General features: G+C 39.7%; 3 protein-coding genes across 3 annotated transcripts; 2 read left to right on the top strand and 1 right to left on the bottom strand.

Annotated features, from left to right (window-relative positions):
• Positions 1-357: 357 nt before the first annotated feature.
• On the top strand, positions 358-2,309 carry LOC131480239 (prostate and testis expressed protein 13-like). The gene is made up of 4 exons (XM_058664072.1): positions 358-439; positions 570-593; positions 952-1,092; positions 1,377-2,309. Exons 1-4 carry the CDS (start codon positions 382-384, stop codon positions 1,571-1,573), a joined length of 420 nt encoding a protein of 139 aa, XP_058520055.1. The 5' UTR covers positions 358-381; the 3' UTR covers positions 1,574-2,309.
• A 7,985-nt stretch (positions 2,310-10,294) lies between these two features.
• On the bottom strand, positions 10,295-11,452 carry LOC101533072 (selenide, water dikinase 1-like). The gene is given in 1 exon segment (XM_036494535.2): positions 10,295-11,452. A coding segment is annotated over 1 exon segment (999 nt). The 5' UTR covers positions 11,294-11,452.
• A 6,232-nt stretch (positions 11,453-17,684) lies between these two features.
• PATE2 (prostate and testis expressed 2) lies at positions 17,685-19,058 on the top strand. The gene is made up of 4 exons (XM_058664073.1): positions 17,685-17,829; positions 17,967-17,990; positions 18,422-18,550; positions 18,874-19,058. The coding sequence occupies exons 1-4, from the start codon at positions 17,778-17,780 to the stop codon at positions 19,005-19,007; spliced, it is 339 nt and encodes a 112-aa protein (XP_058520056.1). The 5' UTR covers positions 17,685-17,777; the 3' UTR covers positions 19,008-19,058.
• The last annotated feature ends 8,413 nt before the right edge of the window (positions 19,059-27,471 follow it).

The following is a 27,471-nucleotide window of genomic DNA, read 5'->3' as shown; positions in this document are numbered from 1 at the left end:
ACCTGAAATGAACCAAATATTCACTCGCAGGTTCTTGGTGACCCCAGATCTACTATGCTTGAAAGGATGTCATGTGGATGTACATCTGGACACATTTGTAAAGACTTCACAACTAGGAACATGACCCAAGTGAAGAAGAGGAAGGTAGCACACTATCATGGATTAATCATTGTGATTAATAAAATGAAATGAAGTGTCTGAGTGGACTGAGTTCTAATAGATGGAGAAATTCGCAGACAGGATGTACCTGCTTCTGAGAATGTTTTGGAGAGGATTAGGTGCTTTGATCTGAAATTTATGACTCTGACTTCAGGGGGATGCCTGAGGGCAGGTGATGGGAATAAATATAGCTGGAACCTACTGCTGGGGACCTTCTCAAGAATGAGCTCCAACATGTTCCAATTGTTTCTTCTGGGCATATCCGTAATTCTCTTCATGGGTGAGGAGAGGGAAGCAGGAATGGATGATGAGAGAATGTATGGGGGTGGGGGAAGAAAGCAATTTCTTCACATGGCTTTTAGGGCTGTGTAAAATTATTGATAGAGATATTTTTTTTCTTCTTTTTACAGGAGCCAGAGTCCTGACATTTGAATGTATGCTGTAGTTGACTCATAATTCTGGATAAATAATGCCACTATGAGAGAGATTATGCTTTGGTTTTTAAAACATTCTCTTTGTTCCCTGATTACACTCCGCCCTCCTCACTCATTCCTCTAGGGTCTTCTTTCTACAGCTATACTTGACGGGGGGGGGGGCCCTTGATTCATTGTTGGGAGTTGTTGGTCACAGCTATCATCAGTCAAGGCAACCCTGATAGAGTTTCAGAGTAGTTCCCACTTCCCTTTTGGGAGGTCTATGCCACTGCAGAACGTATATTTATGGGTGGGATAGCCTTCTGCAAGAAGAATACTTTCCCTAGAGCTGTCTGTAAAGCTTTTCCTCTTTCTTCAGGGGTTCGGTTTTGCAATCATTGTGATCATTTTAATGGAGCCCGTTGTCTTGGGGGCATGAAATCCTGCTGGAAGTTTAATTTGTATTTGACAAACAAGAGTTGTGCCACAAATCACTATTATTATAATGACCGTTACACAGGTAAGCAGGATTACAGAGAGACACAAAGTACCACCACTGGTGCCCACGATACTTGAGAGGAGGCATGGGATAATGGAAGAAGTGGAGGAAGCGGGATCCCCAGACACAGACTTGGGCATGGGACTACATGGGAGGTGGATGTCTTTGTCTGGTTGTGGCTAGAGACACATAGATGAGACGTAGACATGGCTTTGAGGCTCATTTCTGATGAAATTCTGACAGGTCTTTCCTAGGAAGCTATGAAGATGAGACAAAATGGTCACGTTTGCTTTTTGTTTCCTTAGGTCTGTACCTATTTCGTTATACAACACTGACTTGCAAGCCTTGTGAAGCAGGAATGTTCCAGGTGTTCCATGACCTGTTGAGAGAAACCAGTTGCTGCAGCAATGGAAACAGGTGTAATGATGGCAGAGATAATCATGACATTTCCAAACTAATCAAGCCAGTGGAACAAGACTATGAACAAGAAGCAGAAACTTAAGATTTTCAGATTGTATCTCATTGTAGTCTTGCTCTTTCCTTACCCAAATGCGAAATTACCATCTTAGATTTTGTAGTCTAAGGCCTAGACTCTATTCCCATCTCTATTCCAGTAGATCTGTCTACAGAAACTCAGTCTTTCTAGTGTGTGTGCACCCAATAGGGAAAGGTAAGTCATAGGTCCCAGAAACCCAGTTGTGCCTCTCAGCTGGATTCTCTAGTCTTTCCTATGTGGTGCTTTTTGACAAACCTACCCTTAATTTCTAAAGCCTAACCTGGGCTAAAAATCAAAATTCTAAAGTCTATTGCGGTGGGAGTAAAGTTATTTTCTGATACAGTTTCTAGGGGAACATGAAGGGAACTTAGACTGCATAGAAATGCGAGGTCAAGAAACCACCAGGTATGAGGAGAAATATTTGGGAGATAAACGGAAGAGTTATCTGGCAGGGGTTCTAGGAGGAGTTTGGGAAAGTCAGGGTGAAATTAGGATGTATTCTCTAATTTATGTGAAAGGAAGCAAGGATCCAAGTACTTGACATGAGAGTAATACAGCTTGTGAACATTGTTGGAAAATTGCTGACCGCTGCTACTACTTATGACACCATTCTGGGCCATTGTGTTTCCAGTCATCCTTCTTTACTGTCATGGCCAAAGCTAAATATATCAGGACAGCACTTGTCTGGACATTAGCTAATTACTCTACCTTTTGATGTGATAGCTACACAATCCTCAGAAATATTCCAGTATTACTATGCATTTGATGTTCCCATTGGTAAAAGATGATTTTTTTCATCTACTGATAAAATTTGCAACAAAAAATGTTGAGTGATAACAGCTTCAGATCTTTACTTGTAATTTTTTTTAAACAAATGTAACAATCCACGAAGTGACAAAAGTTAATTATGGTTTATCATTCATTCACTTTAGATCTACATTTTGCTATGTCAACCCTTCCTTTTATTAGAAACTATAGACACTATTATATTTGTCTACACACACGAATATAACAACATCTAAGATTTAAGGTCTCTTGAAATGCAAGATTATGATTTAATATTGATTTTGTAATATCATACAGATAAAATAAATTCACAAATTATTCTTAAAAAGGCTGCAATATATGTATGATGGGATTTTCTATAAAGTATTCAGTGTTAGGCTGATTACTATGCTTTAATATCTATCAGAAAAAATAGAAGCTATGAGAAATGCTTTCATGCAGGGCTAGTTAGTTTATATGGGTAGGATGTACTGGTGAAGGCTCTAAAGAGGAAATGATTTTTGGAAAATTACTTTGGTGTGTGGAGCCTAGAACAGTTAAAACAATTAAATTGTCTATAAAAACTATGCTAAAGAGAAACCATGTTTAGAGAAGAGATACAATGTAGTGAAGAACGAAGGAAGTGGTAGCAGAGTCACAGTCAGAAGCCAATTGACCGACACAACCAACGACTGCGTTTGACTGAAGATTGGCAAAACCTTCAGAGTTGCTTCCCTTGCAGGCCCTGGCCCTCTCATGCTTCTCATCTTGGATTTCCATGAGATTTTGATTCCTGTATTGCTCTATGTTGCAATTATCCTGCCCTCTTCTAATTTTTTTGTTCAATATGAGTAAATAACTGTTACTAACAATGAAAAGAAACAGCACAGAGCACATGAGAAGTCAAGGGAACAGTGAAGAAAGCAAATCCTGAGGAATTGCCCTTGTTCTAGATTCAGATGCAGAAGTCTCTTCTCGGCCAAAGATTCCTCTGTTTATTTATGCACCGACAAAAACAAAATTAATGAATATCAAGGGAAAATAAACTCACTGTATGAAACTATAAACCTGCTAACATTGGCAAGAACTAACTTTCATTCGCATGAATACATGTAAAGTCATAGAAATTCAGTAGAAGTGTGTTCCATTTATTGATACTCTATGTGGAAACCACATCTCAGAGCTTTTGTTTTGATTTTGAATTTTTCACAAAGTTGTTGTTGGATTGGAACATCTTGAGGTTGGTTGGAGATTTCATCAGGCAGCATTTTATTATTTAGGATTCACCACATTTGATTTTGTTTCTGTATACTGGATTCATAAAATCATAGCTCAAATTTCAAAATTGTGTAATCAGACTATAAAACACACAGCCTGGTGTAAGGTGCTGTGATGTTGCTTTTTATGACAAAGAAAAACCAAAGGAACAAAAATTATTTGTAGACTTTTCAACCATGTAGATATAAGTTCAGTTGTGATTTTAAGGCAAATTTTTTGGGCCGGGGTAAGCTGTCCCCTGATACTGACTCAGTGGAAACATCCCTAGGAAGGACACTGAGTGGCAACTTCAACGGGTCTTTAGGTCAAAGGCTGAAGATGCCTTCTTGAGACTTCATGGATTGAGGGACTACATTGTGGCACAGTGAGTTTGCTGCTGCCTGTGACAGCAACATCCCAAAACATCCTGGCTGCTCTACTGTTGATTTATCTTCCTGCTGATATGCCTGGGAAAGCAATGGAAGATGGCCCAAGTGCTTGGACCTCTGCCAACTATGTAGGAGATCCTGATTAAGTTCCAGGCTGCTGGTTTTGTTATGGCCCTTTGGAAAGTTTATTATTGGATAGAAGATCTCTCTCTCTCTCTCTCTCGTCACTGTGTGTTCAAATTAATAAAAGCATTTCTTTAACAGAGAATTTCTGGTTGAGTTAGAGGCAGTTGTGCAGTTTACGCACTTCCATGCATCTTTGTAGGAATCCAGAACAACCAAGACAGCCAAAGAAAACTGACAAAGAAAAAAATCATAGTCATTAGGATGACTAAGGTCTCAGAGTTCTCAGAAATTTAAAAATATGCAACTAAAACTTTTCACAAAAATAGAGCTCTGTATTTGTCAGCTTTTCATCATAGAACTTCTCTCCCTTTCTTGTCTTTCCTTCTCTCTGTTACTCTAACTTTTTTTGGGGGGGGGTTAATTATTTATTATTTAACTTCATTAATTACATTGTATTATGTGACACAGTTACATAGATACTTGGGTTCTCCCACCCCTCCCCAAACCCTCCCACCATGGTGGATTCCTCCACCTTGTTGCATAACCACAGCTCAAGTTCAGTTGAGATTCCCCCATTGCAAGCGTATACCAAACATAGAGTCCAGCATCTTATTGTCCAGTCAAGTTCAACAGCTTCTTAGGTTTATCCTCTTTGTGTTACTCCAACTTTCAAACAAATAAATAAATCATCTTAGAAAAAGAAAGAAAAAGAAATATCTCGGTCAGTCTAATTTTATAATAGACATAGATTTATTTTGGTTTGCAGTTTTGAAGGTTCATACCAGAAAACTGGTGCGCCCCACGGGTCCTGCCTCTGGTGATGGTATTCTGGCTGGCCGAGTCCTGCCCTGACCCACATGCAAGAAGCACGGCTGTCTGCTTCGTTATGAAGCCCTGGGGATGTAGTCAGGGCTTCCACACTCTCTGCCTAATTGACGTGAAACACTTCCCAAAGACCTTACTTTTTTTTAAAATTAAATTTATTCATTAATTACATTGTTTTTTTTAAATTACATTGTGTTGTAATTACATAGAATCTGGGATTCTCCCCCCACCCTCCCCCCATGGTGGGTTCCTCCACCTTGCTGCATAACCATAGTTCAAGTTCAGTTGAAATTCCCTCTTTGCAAGTATATGCCAAGCATAGAGTCCAACATCTTATAGTCCAGTCAAGTCCAACTACTTATTGGGCAGACCCTCTCTGGTCTGAGGCCAGAGTCAGCAGAGTATCATCCCGGTCAAATAAAAGCACTAATATACCATCTGCAGCACTTAACATCGTTATGGAATTAATTGACATGGTATTGAGCAGTCAACATGTTAAAAATAAATGTGATTTCTTAACCACTTTCTGTGACCCCCCATTCACAGTTCAATTTTAGTTTATATACTACATATGACATAATATCCATAACATAACATGTTATGCTTAACATCATATCATCTTAAATTAAGGCAAACATGTGGTATCTAACCTTTTGGGATTTGTTCATTTCCCTTAGCATTATGGTTTCCAGTTTGGCCCATTTGGCCACAAAGAACTGCATTTTGTTTTTTTTAATAGCTGAGTAGTATTCCATGGAGTAGATGAACCATAGCTTTCTTATCCAATCCTCTGCTGATGGGCATTTTGGTTGTTTCCATGTTTTTGCAATTACTGATTGTGCTGCTATGAACATAGGAGTGCATGTTGGTTTCTCGTAAAACAAGTTTTTTGGATATATTCCTAGGAGTGCTATAGCTAGGTCATACGGTATGTTGATTTTGAGTTGTTTGAATATTCTCCATACTGATTTCCATAGAGGCTGTACCAATCTGCAGCCCCACCAGCAGTGGAGTAGGGTTCCTTTTTCCCCGCAACCTCGCCAGCAAGTGTTGTTGGTGTTTTTCATGTGGGCCACAAAAACCTTACTTTTAACCATCCTAACTGGACTAAGTCTTCATCCGCCTAGTCTAATCAGTATCATGGCTTTGGGGTTTAAACTTCTGCATGAGTTAGGAGACAATATTCAAACCAGAGCATGCTCCAACCCAAGGAACAAAGAAACTGTTAGAAATGATAGCCAGGATACTGAAAGAAATTTAGAAATTGATGAGAGGGGACAAGACGCAGCACATCTTGTAAACAGGGATAAAAGCAACTATATAGGGATATATATGTATTTTTTTACCATCTCCCTTTCAAGCCCCAAAAGGTGACACTAGGAAAGCTTCACTGACCAACTTCATTCCACAAACATAAATATTAAATATTATAAAACACATTTGATTTAAGCATGAAGTAAAATGAATAGTCTGCAAATGAAGCCCATATACAAATTTTGCAGGAAAACTTAGCTAAATACCATGCTTGCTTATAGAAAATTAAAAAAAAAAAGAACCAGAAAAACATTGCTCCAATACAGAGTAAAAGCCAATCTGACATTTAAAATGTTTTAAATGTGAATTAAACTAGGGAAATGCTAGGAACTATGAAAATCAGCATTGACAAAATGAGAAAATATCAGTTATCTTCCTTTTCCTGCCTCCCTAAGAATTCAATCTAAAATTCTCTGAGAAAGGCAGTTCTTGAGTGAGGTTACTGGATAGACTCAGAGCAGAGTATTCAAAGTTCTGGTGGAGTGAGCCTTGCAGACATAAACTTTCGTTCAGGTTGTTTGAACCTAACGATACTGAGGAAGATGTCTGGGTAGAGTGTGGTAACAGTGGAAGTGGGTGAGTATGGGCTGCCAGAGCCTGAGTGGATTGAAAAGTGTGTCATATGGTTCAGTGTCAATTGTCAGAATTTAAAATAGTGTGAAGAGGTCAGCTGATGTCAGGGAGAGCAGTGTCAGCCTGGCGAGGTGTATTGGCACTCAAACAGCATGAGTAGCGACTTGGGAAAGCTCTCTGAGCCTGCAGATTGTGAAGATGGAACATGTACAAGGGGACATTAATGCTAGCATTGTGGAATAGGAATTATGGAATTATGGAACCCAAGTGAGGTAAGGTTGTGGCACTGGAAATCTGGTTATTGTACAGAAGGGGTTGATCAAATAAACAAATACACCAAAGATATCTGCAGCCAAATTTCTCACTGTCATGGAAAGAGCATATCAATAAAGAAAGGTTAAAAGGAAACTCCACAATAAATTCTCTCTGTGTGTGTGTATAGAAGCGTTCTGAGGTTTTGGTCATGGAAAAGATCTAGAATAGTGACACTTTAATAGCAATAAGCACAATTAGCACTTCTATTCTGGTGTTTAAACGGCCTTTCCCACTAGAAACAGCTTTCGTCCTCTGTGGAAGGAAGGCTCTAAGTGAGCCTAAAATATTTGGCTGTGACTGGAATAGTGAGAATTCAAAAAATTCCCATCATTTTTGGACATAATGGGGATTCTTTGAATTGTTCTTATTTCAAAGACACAAAGATAACCCAGAATAAAACTTGAAGGGATATGATGCTCACTAACCACATTTCTTTGTTTTTCAAGAAAGTACTTTATTTTTATTGAAAAGTTAGATTTATAGAGAGGAGAGACAGAGAAAGATCTTGTGTCCACTGATTCACTCCCCAAGTGGCTTCAGTGGCTAGAGCTGAGCTGATCCAAAGCCAGGAGCCAGAAGCTTGTTCCGGGTCTCCCATGTGGGTGCAGGGTCCCAAGGCTTTGGGCCATCCTTGACTGCTTTCCCAGGATAAATATCCACATCACCTGTTTTTGGATCATTCATCTTTTCCAATTTTATTAGTCAGTAGGAATTCATTCTTGTGCTTCTAAAACATCAAGATCCTGTTTAATTCTTACAAATATACAATTTAATTTTAATTTTAATTTTAATTAATTCAGTAATGGAGTGGCTAAGGAAAAAAATCATTATGGAAGAAACTGCAGTTTTTATTTTTTGCTTTATAATAACCAAAGAAATTCATGTAAAAGCAAAACTTATATTAGTGTCAAATAAACCAAATATATGCAATGTAGATATTAAAGTCTTACTTCTTATGGAAGGTTCAGTGTATTCGTCAACCTGATAGAAATACTCTGTCTCCCTTCAATTCTACTGAGCATTTTTTGTTTTGAGGTATCTTAGGAGGTTTATTCCAACGGGGCAGGAACAGGGTAGAGGTGGTGAAGATCAGGAAAGAAGGGGAGAGAGGAGAGAGAGGAAAGAGAGAGGGAGAGACCAGAGAGACAAGAGAGGGAGGGATAAGAGAGACCAGAGAGTGGGCCACACCTGGGGGAGCCTTTTTGTCTGCCAGGTTCTACTGAGCATTTTTAAGCCAAAGGGTTTTGGTGAGAAATGGCTTTGACAATTTCTTCCTTGAGGGAAGGTTTGGAATGACTGATGGTGCTTGAAACATCTAAACTTGGCCACTCAACCCCTCGGCTTTATGACTTGGACTTCCAAGATGGATGTTTTAATTTTTTTTTGTAGTAATCTGGTTTATTTTTTCTGTAGTTATTCTTTACTATTATATGTGCATAAATTAGCTGGTATATTATGATTTTAAGTTCTGCTTCCCATACTTGGTCTAAGACATAGAAGATATTGAATATGCATAGGAAAATCTTTGCATGCCACTGGTTTGTGGCTCTCGAGGACCAACATTTGTATACATCCCTATAAAAACGTCCAAGCAACTCGAGTTTTGCAGCAGCCTCTCACGCAGCGCAGGCACATTTCCGGTGTTCATGTGGGTGAGCCACCTCAGTTCGCGCAGCAGGACGCAGCCACCTGACATCTCTTCCAGGGAGCGTCCTCTCCCCCTTGCTGGATCCTTTGGCAAGAAGCAGACGGGTCCATGGGTGCAGCGGCTCTTGTGCTGTGAGCAGGAAGCATTCAGGGCCTGGGCGGGGGCATGGGATCTTTGCTGATGGGGAATGACTCTGGAGGGCTCAGCATCCCTGTGCTCCACGCCACAGGAGTTCCCTCCTGGGTACCAGGTGACAATGTAAGGAAGCCTCTGATTTTTAGTAATACAGTAACACCTGTTTAGATAGCCTGTTTGTTCTAGAACTACAAAATTCAATTCGAGAAAATAGGTTCCATGAAAGATTTCTAATTTTTATAAAACTAAAATCGAGTTTTCTCCTGATCAATTGCATTTAAGGCAAAATCCTCCCAAGGCTTCTAAAATAATATCAAAAGGAGTATCTGATTATACAAGAGCAATTTAAAATTAAATATTTATTTGAAGAACAAGTTTTCATTTGAGCTGCAATGTTAGCAATGCCAGTTTTTAACACAGATCACAAAATGCATGCACAGCAAAAGGACTGGTGCAAGGGGCAAAATAATGCTAAGAATTAGCTAAATAAGTTGCTGATTTTAACAAAAGGCTTTTGATCACTATACAAAATATAAAATGTATTACGCTACCCTCCACAACAGTCTTTATTGTTGATTATATTTAAAAATTATTTGCATAATTACGTATTGAATCACAAATGAGTATTACACAGGAACCCCCTTTTGGAAGGCAATTCCTCCTCGTTACACTATAGAACATCTAATTACATTGTAATAAGTATCCTTCTTCAGCTACAGATAAAGAAAATAATGATACAACTGTAAATACCAGGAAGGCTACAAAAAAAAAAATAAAATGAAATTTCTTTTTCGTCTTCCAAGTGGTTTCCATGCAGAGTGAAGCACTTGACTTGCTGAACTAAATGCACTGCTGAAGAACGTCCTGGGCCAAAGAGATGCTCTTGGGTGATCAGACTCAAAGCAGTCATGCAACCCTCCTATAGCCTGGAAGCCATCATGTCACTCTTACCAATTCCTTCTCTCCAGAATGCCACTCAAGACACTTAAAAAATGATGAGACTTCTATGATAAATACACAAAAATGAAGACACAAACTGCTCTCGGACACTACTTACTGGTAGTGTCTGTGCTACCTGAAAGCACCTATAAAAAAAGCCTATGCGGCAAGAGATAAGTGTCTAAAGATTCAAAATGAATCAAGAGTATTGGAGTATATAATTCTCAACTCAGAAGCTGCCTCAAGACTAGGTGCATCTTCAGGTAATGTAACAGGAAAAAAAAGGCCGTGGGTTTTATTAATTATATCCACTCATGAATCGACCTACAGTCACCAGATGTGTAGACACAATGAGATTTTTGTTGTTGCTTATAGTCTTTAATTGAAGTGATGATAAAGGAAATAGATCTATTTAAAACCAAACAGCTACCTCTGCCTAGATTAAGAGGTGACACCGGGCATGGGGTTCACATTCGGAGTGGCCACTTGTGGTGCCACTTCAATGATCTGGGGTTTGTGTATGATCCTGGTGGTACGGTTGCCCTTCTCTGCAATCCCAATAATCCATGCTTGGTGAGCTTCACCACATTTGGGGGACTTTATCTCTGCACAGAAACGAACTGCTTGTTCAGGTGGTAAACAGATTAGAAGGCCTCCTGTTGTCTCCGGACAGATCCCATGCATGAGGCCAAACATGCTTCCACGGGCCTTGCTCACAACAGCCATCTTCGCCAGCACAGGGAGGTTGTGAATCACAAATGACACCTCGTTCCTCTGCTGCATGACTAGGTTCTGTGCGAGTCCCCAAATCCCGAAGCCGATGATGTCGGTGGCAGCATGGGCGTTGAATGTGTGCATGAGTCCTGCAGCTGTTCTGTTGAGCCTGGGCATATTCATCATCGCTTCTTGGTAAGCCATCTCCACATTTTCTTGGGTGACCACTAATTTAATTTTATTCCATTTTTCAGGAATGTCCAGTCACTGATGCACTGCGACACCAGCTTGCGTCCCCAGGGGTTTCGTTAACACCAACACATCTCCTGGCACTGCATTATCTGGCATGATAAATTCATTGGGCTGGCAGACAGTTGTAGCGACTCCTCCCAAAACCATCAAGGGGTTTAACACCATTTGGCCACCGGTTACCGATGTTCCTGTTTCCTCTGCTGCATCTTCAAAGCCCTGTTTAATTAGGGGGATCACTTTATCCCTTTCCCTGTCGGTCATTTTATTACTGACCCCAAGGAGCATCAGCATATTGTCACATTCCGTGACCCCCAAGGCATAGAGATCACTGAGGACATTGGCACATGCTATTCTGCCCATAGTGTAAGGGTCATCAACAATAAGATAAATGTAATCCGTGGTCTGAACCAAGGAGAGCCCACCATGTCTCAAAGGAATGACACAAGTATCCATTCCAAAGCCAAGTCTTGGCATGACACCTCCTAGAAACTGTTCATCTTCTTGGAAGTGGTTTTCTTGTAAAGATTGCAGCAACTTCTATAGGACATCTTGGGGCACTTTGAAGCCTGTGCCATTCAGTTCTGTGAATCTAGTTAGCTAGAAGCTCTTGTCCAATTCATAAGTTTCTGGGTTAAAGGTCTCCCGCGTAGACATGGTTCTTGGGTTCCAGCTCAGAGTTCAACCCCTCTCCTCCCTCTCTCCTGGTGGTCTGGGTTCTTTATTACAGATCCATTGGCTCACTTGGCACCCTCCGCCTCCTCTCCCATAGGAAATATTTTTAACTTTTGTTATGTTATAGTAAAATCTTATTTATTTACACTGATGCAGATTAGGTAAATACTCTAGAAAGCTCAGCATCTTTTTTTCTCTTTTTACTTAACTCATTAAGAAAGCAGCTTTGAAACAACTATTTACACAAGCAAATATCAAGGTTTAGAGTTACTTAACAGTATGTTAAAGATTCAAAAAATCAAACAACATATAGAATATACCTTATAATATAAATACATGACACAGAGGCATTGATATTTGGCACCACCTAAAAAATTCAGTGATTATTTATTATCTTTCAGAGACTTGGAAATGCCTAAAATTTCTAATCACTAAGCTTTTTCTTTTCTTCTAGAGGATAAATAATTCATAAATTCGAATTGGTATTTCCAAAGCAAATGATCAATTTCCATTTGTTAACTTCTTTTTCAAAATTTTATTTTAGATTATTTTTACATATTTGTTTAGGGAGCAAAGGGTCAAAGGATAGAGGAAGGTGAGTGAGACCGTTATTTCCACATTATTTCCACTTTTTTCCTTTCTGTATCTGGGGGATGAGGGAGATAAATGGAGAAGCCATACCCCGTCTGCCAACCACCTCTGTACCCTGGAATGGGGAACAGCCAATGGATGCCATCGTAAGATCCATGATGGAAATGTAACGGAAAGAGCCTTTTCCTGAGAGCCTTGGAGACCTGTGAGTGATCACTATGTGACTCATTGCATCTTCAGCGATGAGTTATGTAGCTGAGATTTTAGGTCCTCATCATTCTCTTAGTCAATTACAACTCCATCTTTCTGTGGATCCATGACATAAATTATGAGGATAATTGCTATTTTCCTGAAGCACCTGGAGTTCTGCTTGGCATCCAACACCACTATGCAGATGCTCATGACTCACTAGGCACAGCATTGAATGAATACATCCCCTGCCAAGAAGTCTCAGCACTCAGAATAGTTAACATGTACCCTGCTCAGAGGAGAAAGCAGAACATTGTGCCCTCACGTTCTTTGTGTCTCTTGGCTCCAGAGTGAATGACAGAGATATTGGTGATATCACACTTGAACAATCCTTTTTGTCTGTGTTTTTACTTGTCCTTGCTTTCGGAGAATGGATTCCAGCTGAGTTAGAGATCAGGTGACTTTGTTCTTGGGGTTTCTAGGATAGCATTTTTTTGTTATTAGTATCTTTTTTTTAAAAGACTTATTTATTTTTATTACAAAGTCAGATATACAGAGAGTGAATCCGATGATTCACTCCCCAAGTGAGCTGCAACGGCCGGTGCTGCGCCGATCCTATGCCAGGAACCAGGAACCTCTTCCAGGTCTCCCACACGGGTGCAGGGTCACAAGGCTTTGGGCCGTCCTCAACTGCTTTCCCATGCCACAAGCAGGGAGCTGGATGGGAAGTGGAGCTGCCGGGAATAGAACCGGCACCCATATGGGATCCAGGCACATTCAGGGCGAGGACTTTAGCTGCTAGGCCACGCCGCTGGGCCCTGTTATTAGTATCTTAAGCCACTTTTCAATTTTAAAAAATTCACATTTATTTATTTATTTTTGCATGTTTAATACTTTGTTAGGCAATCGTTTCTACAAATGACAGGTAGTAAGTACCATTAATGGCAAAGGACAAAGAAAAAAATACAAGCAGACAAATATACAAAAATACAAAAAGTCCAAACAAATATGCTGTTTGTCAAGTGTATAAACAAAATCTCTATATAATAATCGAATCATTTGGTACCTTTATTATAACCATAGATTACTTTTTGTGTACTTTGTGAATTAGTTACCATGGATTAGTGAAAAATAATATCAGTCTTTTGGAGACTGATTTACTTCACTAAGCATAATGATTTCCAATAGGATACATTAGTTATAAAAGACAAGATTTAATTCTTGTCTTGACTTAATAGTTTTCTACAGTGTATGTATACCACCTTTTCTTTTTTTTCTTTATTTTTGACAATGTTTACATAGTTAGGGCACAAAGGTTCAAGGGCTACAGGAAAGTGGGTAAGACTATTATTTCCACTTTTTTTTTCTGTATCTGGGATAAAGGAGGAGATAAAAGGAGAAGCCCCACTCAGCCTCCCACCCATCCCAGGTTCCCGATGTGGGGCATGATCTGAGGGTCTTGCTTAAGTGGTTTTGATAGTTCAACAGTTATGAGTTGCTGCCAGTCTCGCCATTCCAAGCATGATGAAGTCGCTGCAGAATCCACGGATTGACTTAGTTCACCTTAGAGTCTCCATTTGCCCAGTTGTTCACTGCCAACATATGGCTGAGGTAGTTGATTGATTTGTTCTGTCCTCTGTTGTATACGACCTTTTCTTTAGCCAGTCATTTGCTGATGGATATCTGGGTTGATTCCATAGCTTAGCTATTGCTTATTGAACTGGTGCAAATATGGGATAACTTTCTCACAGATTGCATTTCATTTGTCTAAGTTCCCATAGTGGGCTGTGCTTCACCTCTTCTTGCTATGTTCTTCACTGTTTCACTTTTCAGGTTGAGCAAACTAATACAGAAAAGCTTATATTTCATTGGTCATTCATCTTCTAATTATACAAAATCATTTTCTATATGAATCAGAAAATTTATTGTTCGATTAAAAATGAGAAAAATTCATCAACACATAATTTACACAAAATTGCAAATGTACTTCATAAAGCTCATAGGAAAAAGAGATTAGAAGATAGACTTATTTAGGTGTAAAGATTTTGACATCCTTGCAGAGCTTTTATGTAGAATGCATTTTCAAGGACTTTTAAAACCACCCAATCCTGAACTGCCAGTGGTTATGAAATAGCATCCAGTATTATTTGTAATTTTGGAAATGCAAATGAACAAACAATGAGTCATTTAGCTTTTGGTTATTAAATTGCCAAAGATTAAAATGGAGCTTAATGAGAGAGTGTAGGTGTAAGTCACTAGTAAAATACATTTTTATTCTCTAAATAATGATATTAATTTGTATGCTTTCCAAAAATACTCATTGAGCACATGAAAAAAAATGCATCCAGACACTAGAACTTGCTGGAACTTAGATTTATATTATAATTAAAACACAGACTAAAGGGCTGGCTCTGAGGTGTAATGGGTAAAGCCACTGACTGTTAGTGGTTCTAAAGGGAGATACAGACTCCAATACAATAATAATGGGGGAATTAAGTACCCCATTTTCATCAATGAGAATATTGACTAGAGAGAAAATCAACACAGAAACAACAGTGCTAATTTATACTGTGGTTCAAATGAATATAATTCATATTTACAAAGCATTTTATCCTACAGTTGTGGAATACACATTCTTTTCATCAGTGCATGGAAACTGTTCTAGGATTCATTATATTCTAGGCCACAAAGTGAACCTCAGCAAATTCAAAAAAAAAAAAAAAAAAATCATACCATGTATCTTTTCAGACCACCAGGGAATGAAGCTGGAAATTAACAATTTAAGAAACTATAGAAAAAATATATAGAGAAACTATATGGAAATATGTGGAGATTGAACAATACATTTCTGAATGAATAGTGGTGCACAGAAAAAATTAAAAAGGAAGTCAAAACATTTCTGGAAATTAATGAAGATAACAGCACAATATATCAAAACTTATGGAACACAACAAAAGCAGGGTTAAGAAGGAAGTTTATAAAAATTAGCATCTGTGGCTCATAGATAAATTAAAAGAGAAGTCAAAACATTCCTGGAAATTAATGAAGATGACAGTACAATATACCAAAAATAATGAAACACAATAAAAACAGGTTTAAGAGGGAAGTTTATAGCAATTAGCATTTGTATCAAGAAATCAGAGAGATATCGAGTAACTTATCTGACAATACACCTCAAGGATCTAGAACAACAACAACAATCCAAAATCAGTAGGAGAAAATAAGTAATTCAAAATAGAGGAAAAATTAAAAAATGGACATAGAAATGCAACAAAATTTCGGTGAAATGATGAAATAATTAAAAAAAAATAAAAATTGAGACACTAAAGGCTCAGCTACCAAAAAGAAAGGAAGCTGATTCAAATTAATAAAATTAGAGATGAAACGGGGGATGTTACAGCAGATACTACAGAAATAAAAGAATGATGAGGAATTACTGCGAACAACTACATGCCAATAAATTGGAAAATAAAGAGGAAATGGATCGACTTCTGGACACAAATATTCCATAAAATTTGAATCATGTTGGCATAGAAAAGGTTAAATTTACATAGATGCATTATTGATTTGCTCCACAAGTTTTTTTTTTTTTTTTGGTATGTTGTATGTTCTAAGCCTAAGATGCTGGAAGAGTTAATGTGGAAAAAAGAATGTGGAAGGCCAGATTGTGAGCATCACGATAAACATATGAAACAGGATAAGGCTGAAACATGATGGGAGTCATTTTTCAAGATAGATCAATAAATGCTCTTTTTGAGGAGTGACATTTGAACATAGCCCTTAAGAGAAAGGGAGGAGATGGTAGAAATTGAGGAATGCGAGTTCTTACACAACATATAACAAACCTAACATAACATGTTATACATAACATCGTGTCATCTTCAATTAAGGCAAACATGTGGTATTTAACCTTTTGGGATTGGCTCATTTCCCTTAGCATTACGGTTTCCAGTTTGGCCCATTTGGCCACAAAGAACTGCATTTTGTTTTTTTTAATAGCTGAGTAGTGTTCCATGGAGTAGATGAACCATTAATTCCATAATGATATAAATTTTTGCTGATGGTATGTTGGAGCTTTTAATTGATCGGGATGATACTCTGCTGGCTCTGTCTACAGACCAGAGAGGGTATACCTAAGAAGCCGTTGAACTTGACTGGACAATAAGATGCTGGACTCTATGTTTGGTATACGCTTGCAATGGGGAAATCTCAACTGAACTTGAGCTGTGGTTATGCAACAAGGTGGAGGAATCCACCATGGTGGGAGGGTTTGGGGAGGGGTGGGGGAGAATCCAAGTACCTATGAAACTATGTTACATAATACAATGTAATTAATGAATTAAAAATAATAAATAAATTTAAAAAAAAAGATTTCTGTGACATGAAAGAAAAAAAAGAAATTGAGGAATGGCCATTGCTCAGCTGGAGGAAGACTTTGTTGAAGGTTGTTAGGGATGGACATTGACTGCCAGGAAAGAACTGGGCAGGCCAGTGCTAGGCGTCCAGGAAACAAAGCTGAAGGGGTGAAACAGCATTAACAAGGTCCACAAATGGCAAGGCTAGAGACAAATCTCTAAGATAATGAATTCAAGAAGCTGCTGTACTTGGTTACATCCTGTGCTCTTCTCTCAGGGCATACTATGAGCCACCTGAGGACCTGCTGGGTTGGATTATGGTTAGGTAGCAAACAACAGAGAAATGGCTCTTAGGTGGGTCAAGTTGGCAGAAAATATGATCCTCCAAATGAATAAAACCTAGGACAGGAACAGGCATCATCTTGTTCCTCTCTTTCATGGCAAGAGGGTCTTTATATCTCAAAGAGGACAAGCTTCCCTCTTTCACAAGAAGAGATTCCCTGTTGTCCCTGCTTTAAAAACTTACCCTTGCATCTCTTCTCTTTTCCATTGTGTATCATCTCCCTCCTCACCCTGGTCTAGATGTGCTGTAAGTGGCAATAAGAGCTTTAGATTTTTTTTTTAATGTGATGAGAAATCATTGGAGGGTTTTGAGTAGTTACACATTGTCTGTGACTTACAAAAGATTGTCTCCTTGGTAAAGTATTGTTAAAACAAAACAAAACAAAACAGGAGCAGAAGCAGATAAGTTAAAACCAGGGCTATTGCATGATTCAAGCAAGACTTGATATATTGGGTTGTGGAACAGTAGTGGAGAAGGAGACTAATAATCCCAGATGAAGAACACTAGGAGACAAAATGGATAAGATTTATTATAGACTTCTCTTTGAGGACATCAGAGAATTGCAAAGAATTGGACAATCAGGAAGATCATGATTTGTTTCTCAATAGAGGATTTGTACAAAATCTGATTAGAGACTGTCTTTAGACTGCTGTGAGGGAGTTGGATATGTTGACTTGGCTCTGAGAACATTGAAGAACACGATGTCCCTGAAATTTTATGATATGATTTAGATGAATAGCTTAAGAACACATGATGGGAGAAGAGTCAGCTGCTTCCACCAGAAGCTACACGTGACAAAAGTCGCAGGATGTTTGTTTTGCTTCTGCTGGGTGTAGTCTCTTTGTTCTGTGCATATTATGGTAAGTCCTGGAAATAAAGAGGCAGCTAATGATGGGCATAATAAGTGGATGGATTTTTAAGGAAGGGAAGTAGTTTTTGGGGCTATGGAAAATGTCTGCGGGATTGTTCCAAAGAAGATATTTATTTTTATTCATAGGTAATCTTCAACAACGTCTAAAAGGTATGACCATAGGGGGGCTAAAATCATTGTCAACAAATCATTCATGGCATTTTTGGAGTGAATCCCACCTCCATTCTCAGAGTTGAAATCTGCTGTTGTCACAGGTTACTAAGGCTGGTTCCTCCTACCAGAATCAAATAGTTCATTTCTTGGAGTAAGCAGGTTAAAATATTCTTTTAAATTTTCTTTCACCCGTTGCTGGACAAAATCATTAGTCTAGATATAAGGTTCATTACATAAGGTCCATGGATAAGTTTTACAAAAACCCTGGTCTCCAGAAGCTATGTGTAACATTTGATTTATAGGTGCTTTTACAAGATTATCAGATTTGTCTGTGGCCCCAAGAAATTACTTTCCCGTAGAGAAATCTCAAGGCTCAGAGACCTTTCTCCTGATCACACCCTCTAAGTATCTTTTTCTGTGTCTGACAGAGATGGAAATAATGTGCTTTAAATGTAAAAGATACCACTCTGGGGCATGCTATGAAGATATGGAGCTCTGCAGCTTGAAGCATCGGCAGTCTTGTGCTATTGAGAACATTTACTTACTTACCCCCAAAGGTAACATGGCATGTGGAGAGACAGAAATAGACACCTTTCCTTTGAAGCAGCAGTGATTGCCCTTAGAATGAAGGGGTTGAATAGGTTGGTCATGTGGAGGGAAAGGCAAGGATGGATTTAAGACATCATTGAGCAAAGAAGATGCTAGTATCCCTTATCAGTCAGGGCATATAATTCAGGCATTTGGTCAGTAACAGATTCTAGTTTGGTTGCTCATTTGGACCCGGAGAATGGTTAGTGAGCACCTGAAGGTAGATTATTCCTAGGAGTACAGGAAGAGTAAATGAAGTCATTAATTGTATTTCCCTTTTTCTTTTCTTTAGGAAAAAGTATGTATCAGTATTCAAAGCTATCATGTATGACTAACTGTGAGGACATCAACTTCCTGGGTTTTGAAAAGAGGACAGAACTGATTTGTTGCAAACGTAACTCTTGCAACCTCCCTGTCAGAGTCTAGTTCCACATCTTAATCGGCTTTGGGATCATTATTAAACACATTACCCCTTCACTTCTTTCTCTAAGTTGTGCATTTTGGTTTCCCCTTCTGGTCAACGTAAGAGAGAGGAAAACTAGCTACTATGAAAGAGAAGAAATCCCAAAGAGACACAGGGAGAATGTCTGAGTTTCCCCAATGATGGAGCACTAGATGGGCTGTGAAAATTCCTGTTGCTCACATTTGTCAGGGATCTTGGATTTCCTTGTGTTGCTGCTGCCATGAAGCAGTTCAGGCTTAGTCATTTATTATTGCCTTTATGAAAATGCAAAGACATGGATCAGAGCAATCCCAACCTGTGGCCACATTCTGTCCTTATCTAAAGTCACGTGCTTGGATTGATATATTTTTAAGATTAACCCTGATACTTCCTGGCACTGCCAGTTTTCTGGAGATAGAAGAAAGCTCACTCCAGCTTTCCAGGTTGTTGACAACATAATAAAAGCATTTCTCAGGCAGAGCTCTTCAGGGGAGATTTCAGATCAGGAAAAAGCTGTGGTGATTATGTGGCTTCAAAAATACTTTAGCAGAATTTAACTTTTGAGATAAATTTTGTTTAGGGGCTGCCATTATGCTATAAAGGGTTAAGCTCTCGCCTGTAATGCCAGTATCTATACAGGCACTGGTATGAGTTCTGACTACTCCACTTCTAATTCATCTCTCTGTGAATGTATCTGGGAAAGAAGAGGATGATGACCAAGTGTCTGGGCCTTTGCTGCTCATGTGACAGACACATAGAAATTCCTGGCTCCTGATTTCGGCCTGGCCCAGCCTTGCCTATTGTGGCTACATGGAGATCAAACCAGAATATGTAAGATATCTCTATCTCTCTGTGTCCCTCTCTGTAACTGTGCCTTTCAAATAGATAAAAACAAATTATTAAAAACCAAAAAAGTACACAAATAACAATAAATTGAAATAACTGCTCTCTCATATTCACCATAGCATTTGATACAGTAGCCATGAGATGGAAGCAATTTGTCTTTTAATGGATAGATACTGGAATATCATTTAGCCATGAAAAAGAAAAGTAATCTTAAGTTAAAAACATTCGATGATGTTTGCATAGTTAATCAGGATGGGAAGACTTGAGTGTTAGGGAAAAGTGGGTGTGATCATTGCTTCCAATTTTTAAAAATTTCTTCTTCCTTTGTCTGATGGAAGGGAGAACAGAAGGACAGAAGCCATATTCAGCCTCCCAACAGCCCCAGTACCCAGTGATGGGAAATGGCCACCTTGTGGGCTAAGGAGTTGGTTAGCACTGGTTAAGCTGAGCACTACAGGCAATGGGCTTGGGGCTGAAAACACCTGGTCTAATGGAACTCAGCTGTAGCCAATATCTGCTAATGAGGGTGTGGGGCAAAGCGTAAACAAGAACTAGGTGAAAGATCAAGAGTGGAGGCAATAAAAGCAGGCCTCGAGAGAGGTCGGAGAGAGACATTTTCACCATCCCAGGTCTCCGTGTTGGTGCCTCATCCCCAGATTCTTCGCCATGTCCACGTTACCAGCCCAGCCGGCCGAAACAAGGCTCCACCTCCTGTGATACTGTGCTGAGGCTGCACCATTGTCTGTACAACCTTTCTCCCACTTTCGTTTGGAGCAGGTCCCAGGATTAGGGAGACACCAGGTGTCCTATATAGCTAGGTTGTTGTTGGTGGTGATCTTGCCAGCACCTGTTGGCTGTTAGGTCTGAGGGCCACCTGGACCTATTTTGACTCGTACGATGTCATAGTCAGTATTATTTTCCTGTGGGAGGATATGTACAAATCCAGATATAGACACTAGTGGCTTATTCCATGGCAAAGCGGTAATGGAGAAAAGCTCCACAAGATATGGTAGACAGTAATAATCCTGAAAGTAAAGAAAGTCAGGTAGGTCCCCAAGTCATTGTGAGAAAGCCTGTGGAAGCTGGGAAGGATCTCCGAATAGGTAACTGTCTGCTCCCTATTTCATCCCATGCATTTAGTCCCACTCAATTTGTACCCTAAACCTCAAAAATGAAGAATTCCTCTCAGCTGGTAGAATAAACCCCAATCTTGCTGTAATCCGCACTCTTCAAGGACCTCTCCTCTGAATAGGTTTCTCCCTTGGTATGTGTGCCCAAAGCATAAACAAGAGCTGTGATAGACATATAGCCAGTATTAACTTTAGCTCCTACTCCTCCCTCAGCCCAGATTCCAACAGTTTGTACAACCTGTTGTACAGATCAGTCTGTTCTGCCCTCAATATTATTATTCTCTTTCTCTTGCTCCTTTTATTGTATCTTCCGTGTTGCTCACCATTATTGTTTCAGTATGTAAACATTAATTGAATTGAATACATTGAAATGAAGTTCTGTAGAGTCTTTTCTTCTGCTTCCCTGAGTTCAGGAAAGAAGGATTAGGAATCTGAAGATGTTTGGAAGAATAAAGAAGAGGGCTCTGGAATCTGAGAAAGAGATAGGCAAACATGTCAACTTGGGACATTGTCACTAGAAGGAGTAAAACAATGAAACCACAGATAGATCATGTGTAAACAATACCAAAAAGAGGTCCTAAGAAAAAAGTGTTCCCTGGTCATTACCTAAATTGCTTTAGGAAGTTAGGCTGAACTCTCACTCTTGTTCAAGAATGCAGAAAGTCTTCCTGGACTGTGTCGTGAAGAGCCAGACTAAGTAGGAGGTAGGTTGTGAAGTCAGCAGTCTAGTGGCATACAACTCTGATAGATCTGAACCTATCCTTCCATAAAATTATAGCTAACAGAACATCTTCTTGATGCTTTGAACCAAGGCAATTTTTGTCTTTGAAGTGCAAATGGGCAGTGGATAAAAGGTGAAAATCTCAGTTAGGTCAGAAAAAGGAACAAGAAGGAACAAAGAGCATTTAAACAATGCAACATTCTTGGCAGATTTGAGAGGTGGGTAGGGAAGGAGAAAGAGAACATGAGTACATTTAGAAGATCTAAAGTCACTCAAGGAAAAAACCCTCAGGTCTTAGAATTTCAAAGACTTAAATACATATCCAGTGATGAAAATGTAAAGCAAAAAAAGTTCATAACACTTTCTTCAATCTCAGAAACTTCTAGAGGTTGTATATTCATGTTAACTCTAAGAAAGTGAGGCTTTTGTGGGATCTCCATATGCCACTCTTCATGCCAGAGGTCCAAGAGCACTCGCTTGAGGACACTCTGCTTGGGGACCTCTGAAGCGTCTGTGTTTCCCAAGCCTTCTATCATCATTGCAATGATTGTTATTTTATGGCTGGATCAAATGCTATAGAATGTGACCCTTGAGAGTAAAAGTCATTGCTTTGGGTTAATAATTCCCATCTCTCAGTGTTGTGCTTTCTAATACAAATTTTTTGGAACGCTGAGCTCTTTCTTCACTGAATAGGTTTCCAGCCATTGACTTACATATTGGTGGGCACCAAGTTAAAAACATCCAGCTTTCTTTTAGTGGGGAGGAAGAAAGGAATTTTAGTTAACTATCTTGTTGGTATCATCTACCTACCTCCCCAAAAATCTTGCCATGAGTTAATCGAATTTCTTTCTTAGCCATGGCAACAACTTAGGGAGATGCCACTGACTCGGTGTGTCCAGAGGGAGCCCTGAGGAACTCTAAAAGGTTAGAGTCCCTCTTCATGGTCATCTTGATGTCTCCTTTTCTTCGGGTTCTCAGAGGAATGTTGAGGAGTCCTGAGTACAAAGGCAGTGAGAAAACCCTCAGGCTTGGGTTTCTAAAAACATTCCTGCTGAGTCACTTCTCTCCCAACTCAAGGGGGCCACATTTATCCTCTCCTTACTCAGCTTCTCAGTGTGTGAATCTACCACACAGTGTGAGTTGAGAATGGGTTTGGACTTGAGTAGGTTCAGGTTGTGACTATAAAATAAACACAATTTTGTAGCCCCACACTCATCACCTCAACTTACATCTCAGACTATACAGGTTGTATGCTGGGGTCACAACAGCAGAGTGTTCAGAAAATACTCAAGTGCTTTCAAACTACACATTCTTGGACCTTTTAATACCTAAAATGACATCACCTTCCCTGTAGGTTTATGGTTGGGAACAAACAAGACAACATATGGAAAATAATCTTGTAAAATTTGACTAGTATTCTGAAGGAACTTTTACATTACTTTTCTTCTAAGCCTTGGTATCTGAATCTGCTGAATTTTATTCCATAAACATCCTGTTTACTACAGCCAGGCATAGCTGTAAGAACCTCATGCTCTTTTCTGGGAAGTGGAAGTCTCATGGAAATCATTGACTTACAGTGTTTGAGGAAATGACAACTCTCCTTGGTTCTGAGAGACAGGAATGAATACTGGGAGTAGGGAAGAAGGTGTGAGCCAGGTGGCATAAAGAAGAAAGCTGATCACAAGGCCATCAAAGAGAAAGAGATTAGTAACAGGGCACACAAAGAGAAGTCTCCATTGCAGTCCATCACTGTTAACCTTCTTCAAGGCATTTTCTCTCAAAAGAAAGTATTCTGAACTATCTGCACCCTTTATATGTCTACAAAATCTTGTCTCCAAGCTCTTCTTCCCAACTTCCTTTCAGAGAACTAATCCTGTTGCAAAGACTTTTTACTGCTACTGCCTGGCTGAAGGCAGTATTTATAATTAAAAGAGCACATTTCTTTGAGGAGTTGGGCTTTAAATGCATCTACATGAAGTTCAAAATATGTGAAAAAAAGAGTAAGGAAACTAACTGGAAGACTAGCCATAGAAGCTTCTTTGAACTAGATTAAAGAGTTTGAGGCTCAGACTTTGCTTGTGTCTACAGAAATGGTCCAAAACTAACTTAGAAGGCATGAGGAAGAATAACAAATGAACATAACGAGTGAGTTATCAGAGAGAAAAGAACGTTAAGGAAGAAGAAAGATCAAGACATATTGGGGTGTTTTCACCCTTGAAGTTGTTTTTCCTGTGAATTGTACCTTGATTTATTTCACTCAATATGTTGCTTATGTTCATATGGGTAAGCCTAAATTGTTGCAAATCAATGATAAAAATTGCTTTATTTTCCCTGGCCCAAACTTGTCCTGTGTAAGAACTAGTGGGTATAGGGCCCGGCGGCGTGGCCTAGCAGCTAAAGTCCTCGCCTTGAACGCCCTGGGATCCCATATGCGCGCCGGTTCTAATCCCGGCAGCTCCACTTCCCATCCAGCTCCCTGCTTGTGGCCTGGGAAGGCAGTCGAGGACGGCCCAAAGCTTTGGGACCCTGCACCCGCGTGGGAGACCTGGAAGAGGTTCCTGGTTCCCGGCATCAGATTGGCGTGTACCGGCCCGTTGCGGCTCACTTGGGGAGTGAACCATCAGATGGAAGATCTTCCTCTCTGTCTCTCCTCTTCTCTGTATATCCGGCTTTCCAATAATAATAAATCTTTAAAAAAAAAAACTAGTGGGTATATCCTTTTTCAGTTTCCTAATGTGTAATTGCTATTAAAAAAAACAAAATGCAGTTCTTTGTGGCCAAATGGGCCAAACTGGAAACCATAATGCTAAGGGAAATGAGCCAATCCCAAAAGGTTAAATACCACATGTTTGCCTTAATTTAAGATGATATGATGTTATGTATAACATGTTATGTTTTGAATGTTATATGTTGTGTATAAACTAAAATTGAAGTATAGGTGAGGTGGTCACAGAAGGTGGCTGGGAACCCGCATTTACTTTTAACATATTGGTTACTCATTACTATGTCAATTAATTCCATAATGATGTAAATTTTTGCTGATGGTATGTTGGAGCTTTCAATTGACTGGGATGATACTCTGCTGGCTCTGTCATCAGACCAGAGAGGGTATACCTAAGAAGCCGTTGAACTTGACGGGACAATAAGATGCTGGACTCTATGTTTGGTATACGCTTGCAATGGGGAAATCTCAACTGAACTTGAGCTGTGGTTATGCAACAAGGTGGAGGAATCCACCATGGTGGGAGGGTTTGGGGAGGGGTGGGGAGAACCCAAGTATCTATGTAACTGTGTCACATAATACAATGTAATTACTGAAGTTAAATAATAAATAATTAAAAAAAATACTTACAATTAATCTGATGTGGCTACATGTTGGGTTTCTTGTGTTGGACATCTGAATGAGAGCTGAATTTGTAGTCTCTAATTCCATTCCTATCAGACACACTGAAACTCTGAGGTGAGGAAGCTCCTCACCTTCACTTGAGTGGTCCAGTAACAGAAGGAATCTAACACAACATATATTTCTGTGAGGTGAAACTGTCTTGTCTTCTCTTGATGTTAGAGTCATCTCTTTGCTATGCAATTTTCTTGGTCAGAGCTCTGGGTTGGCTCTGAAATAGGGAAAGGAAGTAGAGCACTCACTCTTCCAGGCTCAGAGTTCCTTGTTATAAATGCACTGTGCCTTATACAGCCCAGGACATAACCCACATAGCAGGAGATTAGGAAGAAACCACAATCTCCTCCCCACCCCACACTGTGTACAGAGTGCTTTTACTGAATCCTGCTTGGAGATTGCCAGTCTCATCATTCTTTCCCTTTTCTGTTTCCCTAGCATAAATGAACTGGCTCCTCTTCCTCCTGCTCCCAGGAGCCCTCTTGACTTTGTGTCTATCCCAGAAGGAGGGTAAGTCCTAGATCCTGGAGGTGATGGGAACAGGGTGATGGGTTCGACGCCAAAATTTTTCGAAGTCTCGATCAGTAGAGGAATGAGGTACAGGGCCAATGTTTGTTGAGTGTATGGCTGGTGCAAACTCCCTTCTCCACTGTGGAAACTCTTCTTGAGGACCCTGGTTTTTTTTGTTGTTGTTTCATTTCCAAATCTAGGAAAAGTGTGAAGAAAGAGGCTTGCTGAGAAGGAGTTAGAAGGAGTTACATTGAAATGTTTGGGGTCTATAGACGGGAAAGTGACAGAATATTAGGACTGTTTATTGCTAGTGTGGCCCAGGTCTTGGCAAGTATCTTAGGAATGAGATATTTTGCTTTCCTTTTCTATACTTGTTACTGGGTCTTTTCATTTATCCAACCTTACTTACTAGCATTCAAATGTCTATCTCAGTGTTCCTTTCAGAAGCCACAGCTAGAGTGTCAGCCTGAAAGAACTTCCTGGAGGTGCTATGACTCCTATAATAAGAGTTTCTGACAGATCTGTCCCCTCTGGGGGCGAGATACACTTTAAAAGTGAAGTACGCAGAAGCTCCTAGCTAGATTTCTCACCAAGTGCTTCCACCTCTTCCTCAGCAGCATTTCCTGGACTCACATGACTATTCTGACATTATATGCAGATTCTATAAGGATACGTCCTGTTTGCAAATCCTGTGATGAATATGCTGACAATGCTTGCAAAAAGAATCCAGATGTTTGTACACCAAGACCTCCTGATTTTGCATGTCAGACCAAAGAAATATATATTCAACATTTCACTGGAGGTGAGATGGGGGTGGCAGGAGAAAGAGGAGGGATGAGAGATTGACTGTTACGATTTGACTTGGGGAAATAAGAACATTTGATCTGGTGTAAGAATTCTCCAATCCCATTAGGCATGGTATTAGTTAAGCTGAAGATCTTGAATATGTTCATTTGCTTCCTTGAGTTCAAAATTCTCATAGTACAATGATTACGTTTTTACAGGTGGTCTTTAAATTCCTACCCATCCAAAATCCAATAATTTCCTCTTACATGGAGTGGGGCTGTTTGGCTTCTTTGCGGTAAAATGTGTGTCATGAGGAAATAGTAAGTTTCTCTGTAAGGAGATAGCTCTGTTGGTGGAAGGGTCTTCAGGTCTCAGATTCTATGTAAGGGAATGGGAGAGGACAGGGCATTGCTTCCTCGGCCACCTTCTCTGTCACTTCCAAGGTCTAACATGCTATTCTCCTTATTTCTTCAGAATACTTGTTTCAATATGCCATCTTGAGCTGTCCCAAAAGATGTGTGGAACATGTGCAGATCACCAAATGGTCAAAAACCGTATTTTCCTGTTGTAATGGAAGATACTGCAACAGCTTGTTAGTAGAAGATGGGTATGCCACCAAATCCTATGTATCACAGAATTTGAGCATTCACAGCTGAGTTAGATCCACAGGTCTGATATTCCACTGGGATGTTCCAGCTGTGTCAAACTCAAGCCCAGGTGTGGGTGGGAAGAGGGCATTGGTAAGTGGTCAACAGTTTCACAAAACAACTCTAAAGAAGATTCATGGATTGGTCACTGAATATGAAGATCACAGGCCAGATAAGAAGGAAGAGAATCCAGTAGAGAACGGTTTGGTAAAGGTTCCTTTGATGCTTCATTCCTCAAATGTCTAGTATCCTAAATCCCATTAGGTTCTTGCCACTATAAAGCCCTAGGAACATTGTGTCCTGACTAGGAGTTCCTGGCTGTCCCCTGAAGGAACCTCATCATCTTGATGCTAGTTGAAATGGGAGGAGTGGTGTGGGCAGCGGGAAAAAATGCTTGTTGTTGTAGAACTT

Source organism: Ochotona princeps, chromosome 4, assembly GCF_030435755.1.
Source record: "Ochotona princeps isolate mOchPri1 chromosome 4, mOchPri1.hap1, whole genome shotgun sequence".
In the NCBI taxonomy this organism is placed as follows: domain Eukaryota; kingdom Metazoa; phylum Chordata; class Mammalia; order Lagomorpha; family Ochotonidae; genus Ochotona; species Ochotona princeps.
Note: the sequence above shows the minus strand (reverse complement) of the source record. Positions and strands in the feature narration are given on the sequence as shown.

Coding starts and splice junctions, on each gene's coding strand:
- LOC131480239 (XM_058664072.1), top strand. CDS start 382: ATGAGCTCCAACATGTTCCAATTGTTTCTTCTGGGCATATCCGTAATT. Junction 440..569: donor ATCCGTAATTCTCTTCATGG/GTGAGGAGAGGG, acceptor TTCTTTTTACAG/GAGCCAGAGTCCTGACATTT. Junction 1,093..1,376: donor TTATAATGACCGTTACACAG/GTAAGCAGGATT, acceptor TTGTTTCCTTAG/GTCTGTACCTATTTCGTTAT.
- PATE2 (XM_058664073.1), top strand. CDS start 17,778: ATGTTTGTTTTGCTTCTGCTGGGTGTAGTCTCTTTGTTCTGTGCATAT. Junction 17,830..17,966: donor TTTGTTCTGTGCATATTATG/GTAAGTCCTGGA, acceptor TTTTATTCATAG/GTAATCTTCAACAACGTCTA. Junction 18,551..18,873: donor TTACTTACTTACCCCCAAAG/GTAACATGGCAT, acceptor TCTTTTCTTTAG/GAAAAAGTATGTATCAGTAT.